Below are 8804 nucleotides of genomic sequence, written 5' to 3' on the forward strand. Positions count from 1 at the left end.
GTATTTGAAGTTGGTTTTTTATATAGGAAAGCAAGTGCGAGGGCCCAGCGTGGTGCTGCTTTTTCAGGGGATCGGCCTCGGTTTTCCCATATAAAAAACTGACTTCAAATACCGCAATTTGTACGAAGACAACAAGAAGCACATACTTCCTTCAAATTGTAAATTATTACAGATAGTTCAACTAAGTACCTCCAATTTAAATCCTTTCATTATCTTCATTAGAACTGAAGATAGTGCGCTCGCATATTTATTCACAAAAAACGAAAAATTATTTATATTTTGAAAATTTTTCGACGGCAATCTGTTCAGAAATGTGTAATGTACCACCATGAATTTTTTCAGATTTTTCCTATTATTTTTTCTATAAAAAACTATGCTTCAAAGTTCACTGTTTTTAAAAGCTATCAAATTTTCTCACTTTTCATCGTATTTTCAGATCTGCAAGCTACAAATAATTTTTTGGATTATTACTTTTCGGCTCATTAACGTACAACATTTGCACCTTTAAAATGATACGTCTTTCATTAACCTAGCATTTTTTCTTCACATACTTATTCAACGTCAAAGCCAGAGGACTCGAATTTTCTCGCCGATAGCAAGTCTCTTCACTCAATAAAATATTCTTATACTGATTGTCCAAGAATAAATGAAGGCTTCTAACTACGTGTCACTAACATCCATTTTATCCTGATCTCTGTCTCCGGAGTAGTATTCATTGGCAGGTTCCACAATCTTGTCCAAGTCCTGGGTATTCTGCCTGCTATCAGGATCCGGTTCAGGGTGTCGGTCTTCTTCCGCCGGCAGTGCATCACAAGGAACATCCTGCATCTGAACACTCGGACTATGCTGCACCATCTTCAGGTTATCGTAAGTGTGCTTCACTATCAAGTCCAAATACTGCTTGCTATTGGCATTTTCTTGACGTGTCACGACCTCGGGATGTAGAGTGAAGTCTGGAGCGAAATACTCCAAGTATTCTGTATAAGGAAGCTCGTTGCTGATCTGCTCGTCCACTAGGAGAGAAGTCTCGTAGGTCCAACATCGTGCCACGTTGCGCAAAGTGTACCCTCCCCCGCCGACAGCAAGAAGTGGCACATTCAAATCCCGAACGAATTTCACACATTCACCATGTCCTCGAGTACTTAAACTGAAACATCCTAATCTGTCGTTAGCTAAGGAATCAGCTCCGCATTGCAATACTATTGCGGATGGCCGGAAGTACTCCATCACATGGGTTATCACTGGCTTGAATACCTAAAACAATTAAAGAAAATAAATTATTTCCTCGTCCTAAACTTCAGGGCTCGGGTTCGCTTCAAACGAAAAATAGCAGCAATAATGGTATCAATCTGTACAAATAGTAGCAAAATAATGGCATGATTAAAAAAAAATATATATAAAACTAATAACACTACAATCACACTAGAATGTTTTTTCTTAATCACATAGGTTTGACTAACGAGTTCTATAATTAATACACTTTAGGGAAATGTGAGACTTAAATGGTATTTATACCATTTTTTACCCTTGTAATTTTCGTATTGGTCCCGGGTTTTTTCTATTGTCATAAAAGACTCGTTAAAAAGATTGAGAAAATTGCTAAAAATTGCTATTTTGACGTTTGGAAACTTGGTATGAGCAAGTTTACGTTGACTATCGTTATTCGATAGCAATTCCTTTGAATATAAAGTATTCTTTAAACTTAATTTTCTTCACAGAAAATGTCTACAATTGCAAGTTCACTGATTAAAGTGTTTAATTAATGAATGATGTAAATTTAGGGACTCATAAAAACCTAAAATGTATGAATGTTTGTTATTTTTATATCTTTGAAACTTGAAACTTCCAAACTTTTTAAATGATTTATTTAACAATTTTTAGTCTCTACTGTATATAATGAACAATGTTACTGGCGTATAAAAATGAAGCTATCGCATAGCAGGAAAAGATTTCATTTCTCGAAAATTATAGAAAATCTTCAAAGTATCGAGTTTTAAAGTTAAATTGGTCATATTACGAGATCAAGATGTAAAGAGGACCTCAAATTTTTAATAAAAACAAAAAATTAAAAGTTTTTGGAAAGCTTTGGTTTCAAAAATAATTATTACAGTTTCAACAATACAGTGAAAATGCAGAAAAATTGTCAAAAAATCTACATAACATTATAATGATATTTATGTATCAAAATTTTGAAAAACCTAACCTACGGTGGAGCTGAACCAACTTGAAATTAAGTGTTTGCTTATGGAGGCGATGTCCAGTTTTCAACTAAAATATGAATCTTCAATATACAATATAATAGTAAGCATATAAAAAAAAAGATTTTCAATTATAAGTAAAACACAATAGAATTTAATTAAAAAAACAAATTTACATGAAAATAGTTAAATCCTCAATTAAAAAAATATTAATTTTCACTTAAACAGTTGCAATTTTAACCGAAAAAATTGGGTTTCTAGACCAAAAAAAAACATAAAATGACAAAAGAACTTTGGTAATGAAATGCGTGCATAGGAATTATTTCTACTAAGTAAATAAGTAAATCTTCCAGTTCTAAAGGAGCTTCATAATGCGTAAAAGTCTGCCCCGGAAGTTTTATTTATGTTTAGTAACATTCATATTTGAAGATAAAACTCTACAAAAATTACTTTGAAAAATCTTTAAAAAATCTAAATTATTAACCTTATTCTTGTGTAAATTTCCATACAAGGAAAAGAATGTTATTTGTTTGTAAAATTATAGAAATGTGCATTGTATGATTCTTTGATGAATCCTAATAAAATAAGAATAAAATTGAAAAGGGGTATACACTGACAAATAGCACAAAAACTAATATTTTTTAGTTTTTTTTAAAAGATTTTTACATCCACTCTAAATATTTTAAAAATAATTTCGAAATTTGATATTCGAATCGGTGACCTGCGACTCTTTTGTTGGTTGAGTTCCGTGATGTATATTCATATTTCAATTGCAGACGTTGCTTTTAAGGCAGTCAAAGCTTGTCGAAATTTATCAGTGAAAAACTATTTATTGCAAGTTTTCAAGAATAATCTTCCCAAAATGTACTTTTAAAGATGTCTTTATTTTTTTCAACAGAAAAATACTAATTTTTTAATAATAATTTTGAATAAGTTATATTCATTTATTTATTATTTATTTAAATATATCATTACATTTTCTAATGAAAAAGCCATTTCTAATTAACACAAATCAGTTGTATAAACACAAAAAATGACAACAGAAAATTCATCTGTTTTGGTAGATAATTAACTTTTTGGTTAAAACTTAAAATTCGTTGTTCAAAATAATCTTTTATGGTTGATCATTCAAGTATACTGTTAATAGTTCGTTTTTGTCGATTAAAGCCAAATATTTTTTATTTTAAATTAAAATATTTTTTGTTCAATTATCAACCATTACATTTTGTCTTAAAAACTAATCTTTTTTAGTTTGAAAATTCCACTATTTGGTGGAAAGTTTAAATACTTTTTTAAAAGTTAATTTTTTAAGTGGAAGATTCATCATTTTAGTTGGATTTTTTAAAAATTAATTTAACTGAAAACTAATCTATTTTGTTTGAAATTCAACTTATTAGTTGAAAATAAACTTTTTGGTAGAAAATTCATATTCTGGGCTTCAATATTCAATGTTGAACAAACTTAAACTGTTCGGTCAAAAATTCGCTTTTGTATTGAAAATCAATACTCTTCAATTAAAATTTAACTATGCCATTCTTTGTTACAAAATTGATATTTTTTAGTCTACAAAATCCACTATTTAGCGAGTTTGTTTATAAACTAGCATCATATCCAATGTTTAAACTATTTGGTTCAAAATTTATTGAATATTCAACTTATTTCATTAAAGATGTATGCATTTTGCTGAAAATTTAACTTATTGGTTGAAAATTAACTTTCTTGTAGAAAATTTATTTTCGGGGCTTCAAAATTTAAGTAGTTTGTAGAAAATTGGTCTTTTTCATTTGAAAATTTATTCTTTGGTACTAACTTAACTGTTTGGTAAAAAATTCGTTTCTGCATTGAAAATTATTACTCATAAATGGAAACTCAATATCATTATTTCTTGTTCAAATCTTCGTGATTGAAGAATTAACTACTGGATTAAAAATTTATGTATTTTGTTAAAAAATCGCTGTTTCTGATACAAAATTAATCTTCCGTATCTAAAATTCGTGTTTTTTGTTCAAAATTAATGTTTTAAACTAAAAATTAAACTGTTTTGAGGAAAATTTGTCTTCCTTGATTCGAAATTAGGCTTTTTAAATATATGACATACAATCATTGTTCTTATTATTTCGTGAAAGTATATTTCATTAATTAAATGAAAATAAAAATTAAAGGTTAGATGGCATTTAAGGTGTGTTTTAATGCTCTATGGTTGGTTTCTTCTCATTTTATAAAACATTTCAGGCGTTTAAAAGAATGATTCAGTATCCTTCTAAGCTAGCCAGTCGGCCGGTTTTTTCTCTAAAGATAGGATAATATACAGGCACTATGCGCACAAAGTGTTCTAGAAAATCATAAAAAGTGAAACATTACCTGCACATATGACGTATCATCAATTCCCTCCCTCAATGGAACATTAACCGAATAGTATTTTCCGCTTTCGGAGCCAATCTCGTACATGTCTCCAGTTCCAGGGAAAAAATAATTGCCATATTTATGAAAAGAAACAGTCATGACCCGGTCTGTCATGTAAAATGCTTCTTGAACTCCATCCCCATGGTGAACGTCGATATCAATGTACAAAACTCTGGCATGATACTTTAACAACTCCAGTATCGCAATGACAATATCATTTATGTAACAGAATCCTGAAGCTTCAAATTTCTTCGCGTGATGTAAACCTCCACTCCAATTAACTGCGATGTCACAAAGACCGTTGTTTAATTTCATCGCTCCATCGAGTGATGCTCCAGTGTACATCGAGCAAAAGTCAAATAACCCATCGAAAACGGGACAATCGTCACCTACGTTAAATTGACTGAGGTACTTGGTGTATCCTTGAATATTTTGCGGGGTTACTCTCTGAAGAAAATCAACATACTCATCTGAGTGAAAACGACACATGTCATGAGTGTTTGCACGGTAGGGCCGGTAAGTTTGCATTTTTCGATGAAGTCCATAATTTATCACCAAACTATGAATTACAGAAAGTCTATGGGGTTTCATAGGATGTCCAGGACCATAATGAAAATTTCCTACGTCGGGATTGTAAAAATAAGATACTGTTTTGTTGTAACTACTCATCGTGACTCGTTAAATTTCTCGATTTTTATTTTACGTTTCATTAAGCTCACTTTTCGGCCTTGATAGATTTTGAATCTTTATTTTACCGGCGGCTTACTTTCTTGAGACTTTACAGCTTCTTTTTTGTCTGAAAAAGCTTTATTACCAAGTGTTTTGATTCACTGACACTTTTTGAGGTTATTTATACTTGGCGTCTCGGTTTTTTTCTTCAATGAAGTAAAGAAAGGAACGAATGGATCGACAATCGCAATTTTAATCGCGAGATCGGGTTTCGACTTACAAGCGGGGAATTTAAAATTTGCAACTTAATTTGGTAATTTTTCGATAAATAAATAATCTAATTTACTTAAATTTGTAATCAATCATGTTTTATATTTTAATTAGTGAGGTAAACATTTTTTAAATATTGATTGTTTTTATATTTTCTCTTTTTGGTCTACCCTCTGAAGTTTGAGTCGTAATGTTGAAAAGTGCGGCAACCCTGCAAGCATGTGTTCTTTAGTTATCGATCTGGCAACGCCGGAACTCGTTTCTTTCTTTCGGTGGTTCTTCCTTCGTTACAATGGTGAGTGTTTTTGTGTTTAATAAATCCATTTATTTAAAAAGAATCGTGATGTTAAACAATATGAAGCGAATTTTATTTGATTGTGCCAAATTTTTGGAATCATACGTTAATAATATTTTTGTAATCATGACTTAAATTTTCGGATTATGTCAATGTGGCCTGGAAAGTGAAAATAGGTTAGGAACAGAATTTTAGTTTATTGTCAACTAATCTCATTTTCGCGTTACTTTATACTTTAATGAGTATGCCCGATAATTACTGGTTGTCTACCGCGTTTGATTTTAATCTTTTTTAAATTCGGAATTAAACATCTTTTTTCACCTTATGTTTGTGTTGTAACCTACGTGCTCTTATTTGTATTTCATAAGTTAATTTAATATCAGTGTGACTAGGCAATATGTAAAAATTTAATACCGGTTAATTGAAAAGATTTTGATTAATAATTGGTGACATTTCTGGTAAAAGAAAATGTTTTAAATAGGTTGTATAGGTTAGGCAATTAACTCTACAATATTACACGCGAGTTTTAGTTGATTTCGTAGATTATGTACACTAATATATAATCCTTTTTTCTTATTTAAATCTTTCTTTTTTTTCGTACGGAAACTACGGACGAATAGCAGAAAAATGTTTACTATTCTTCTAGCTATATACGCTATTTTTGTTTTGTGATAGTTATTAATCAAACTTTTGATAACTATTATATTGTTACTTTTTTGTAAACCTTTCACATCGACTAGGCACGTTTGTTGATTCTTTTTATGTTAATATAACAAGATAGTTTTTGTTATAAATTTAAAAAATTAATTTATGGTATCTAATTTGGATTTAATGTTACTTTTTACAGACGAAGGGAACGTCAAGCTTTGGAAAGCGGCGAAATAAAACCCACACATTATGCAGAAGGTGTGGGCGTAGTTCGTATCACATCCAAAAATCGCAGTGTGCTCAATGTGGGTATCCCAGGAAGAAGATGAGGTCATGTAAGTATACAAAAGTGAAATAATCACTTCTTAAATAACTTGCATCAGCTGTCAATAAAAACCTTTTTTTTTTATAAATTACAGACAACTGGTCTATCAAGGCTAAGAGGAGGAAGACCACTGGAACCGGTAGAATGCGCACATTGAAAATCGTTCGCCGCAAGTTCAAGTAAGTTTTCATTATTTTATGATATTCCAGAAATTATTATAATTGAACTCCGTCATTCTCATATCACGTTTAACAAATTTTCTCTAAATCAAGTTTTTCGAAAAAAATTAATCCATTTCCTGGGACCACAGATTTCCCCCTATTCCCTTCCGTTTTTCCAATTTCGACCTTTTTTTAAAAAATAAATTAGGTTTTCAAATGAAATAATTAAATTAGGTAGGAAATTTTTCGAAGTTATCAAGTGTAACTTAAGAACTATAAGAACCGTCGCTCCTTTTGCGTCTACAAAATTATTCAATTAAAATTAGAATAAACATACAAACTCTTAAAAACTCTTCAAAACATTGAAAATGTGAAAATCGAAGACAAATGTTGTCGAATATCAAGTTGGAAGTGTTTAGAAATACATATGGGTCAGTATACGTCTGGAATATCAGGGTCTGCATGTGGTTCGATTTTGGATAAACTTTGAGAAATTATAGTGTTATATAAGAGACATTTTGGGTCCAAAACATTTTTAAAAAATTTCAAAATTACGTAAGTTACGCCATGTTGAATTTCGCCATCAAATTTTTTTGACATATCTATATTTCTGAAACCATTGAACGAATCTTAATAAAAACTGTAGGTGCTATATATAAAAGTATACGCTTTAAATTAAAAATTAAAAAACTTTTTTTAATTTTAACTAAAAAATGTCCAAAACAGTTTTAAATTCATTTTTTCGACAAGAAAGAAAAAAAATTCTCTTTTCTTGTTAAGAAAATTAAATTCCTTATAATTTCACCTTTAATTTAAAAAATAAAATCGATTGTGACTTCTAGATCACGAGATAATGTAATTTTAGTGTCACGCTGCTCTCCCATTTGCGCACAGTGAAGAAAGAGCACATTTTTGGACAAAAACCACCCGACGCGTACCATTTATTTAAACAATTTCAAATTCATTAAAACCTAACATAAATCTATGTAATAACTAACTAAAAAATATTCTCAGTCGGTTAGATTAACAACAAAAAAACTTTAATAATGCTATTATTCAAATAATGAAAAAAATGATCGCAATGTGTATTTGTTAACAAAAATTCGTGATAAACATTAATGCTTATAATTATTATGATTACGCCGAGAAAAAGTCGTCTGGAAATAAAAATTATCATTCACTAGTCTTTTTTTATTTGAGCCACATGAATATTTTTTATCCAAAAGGAATTATTTGGATGCAATAAAATCATGAAAAAATGATCGAAATGTGTATTTCTTTACAAAAATTGTTTACATAATTGAAGTCTCGGCAGAATTAACGTTGTATCAACACATATTTGGTATTCATGGACTAATATATATATATGAGTTTTTCTTTTAATTGTTTCTCTATTCCACGGAAGCGCTGCGATCGTAAATTAAAAACTTGAATTCGTGATGAAATGTCAAAATAGTCGAGGTTATCTACTTGCATTTACTTCGCATCTATCTCAAGCAGTCACGTAAGTGTACATATCTAAATCAGAATTTTTGAAGGATAAGAATAGAAAATGACATTCGCTAAGTGTGCCGACAAAACATTTCGAAATTGAATTTGGCAAATTTCAATTATTAAAAAGAACACTAATTAGGTTAAATCATTTACAAATTTGGCCCTAAACATATTGTAAAAAATACAAATAATTTCTCGTCTTTTCATTAAAATAAAGGAAAGAAAGACATTAAATTATGCGTATAATTGTGGGTCCGGATGCAATAAGGGCACATAAAATTTTTTCGTGCGAAAACGAAGTCCCCTGGAGGCTTTAGAAAAAATTTTCGAATTTTAATTTT

General features: G+C 30.1%; 2 protein-coding genes across 2 annotated transcripts in view; one reads left to right on the forward strand and one right to left on the reverse strand.

The window, feature by feature from the left end:
- Positions 1-525: 525 nt before the first annotated feature.
- Positions 526-5466, reverse strand: LOC117169522 (histone deacetylase 3). The gene is made up of 2 exons (XM_033355941.1): positions 4560-5466; positions 526-1254 (listed from the first exon to the last, which is right to left on the reverse strand). Exons 1-2 carry the CDS (start codon positions 5268-5270, stop codon positions 661-663), a joined length of 1305 nt encoding a protein of 434 aa, XP_033211832.1. The 5' UTR covers positions 5271-5466; the 3' UTR covers positions 526-660.
- Positions 5467-5719: 253 nt separating this feature from the next.
- The window catches only part of LOC117169524 (60S ribosomal protein L37), a 5798-nt gene continuing 2713 nt past the window's right edge, over positions 5720-8804 (forward strand). Inside the window, exons 1-3 of the mRNA XM_033355943.1 lie at positions 5720-5835; positions 6683-6818; positions 6903-6987. Coding sequence (XP_033211834.1) covers positions 5833-5835; positions 6683-6818; positions 6903-6987 — 224 coding nt within the window. The 5' untranslated portion in view covers positions 5720-5832. The remainder of the gene's footprint in view (positions 5836-6682; positions 6819-6902; positions 6988-8804) is intronic.

The sequence above is a fragment of the Belonocnema kinseyi genome, chromosome 3 (assembly GCF_010883055.1).
Source record: "Belonocnema kinseyi isolate 2016_QV_RU_SX_M_011 chromosome 3, B_treatae_v1, whole genome shotgun sequence".
NCBI classification, from domain to species: domain Eukaryota; kingdom Metazoa; phylum Arthropoda; class Insecta; order Hymenoptera; family Cynipidae; genus Belonocnema; species Belonocnema kinseyi.

What these genes read in the sequence shown, in the direction of transcription:
- LOC117169522 (XM_033355941.1), bottom strand. Translation starts at nt 5,270, where the DNA reads ATGAGTAGTTACAACAAAACAGTATCTTATTTTTACAATCCCGACGTA. An exon ending in ATGATACGTCATATGTGCAG is followed by an intron (nt 1,255 to 4,559) that starts GTAATGTTTCAC and finishes TAATTGTTTTAG; the next exon opens with GTATTCAAGCCAGTGATAAC.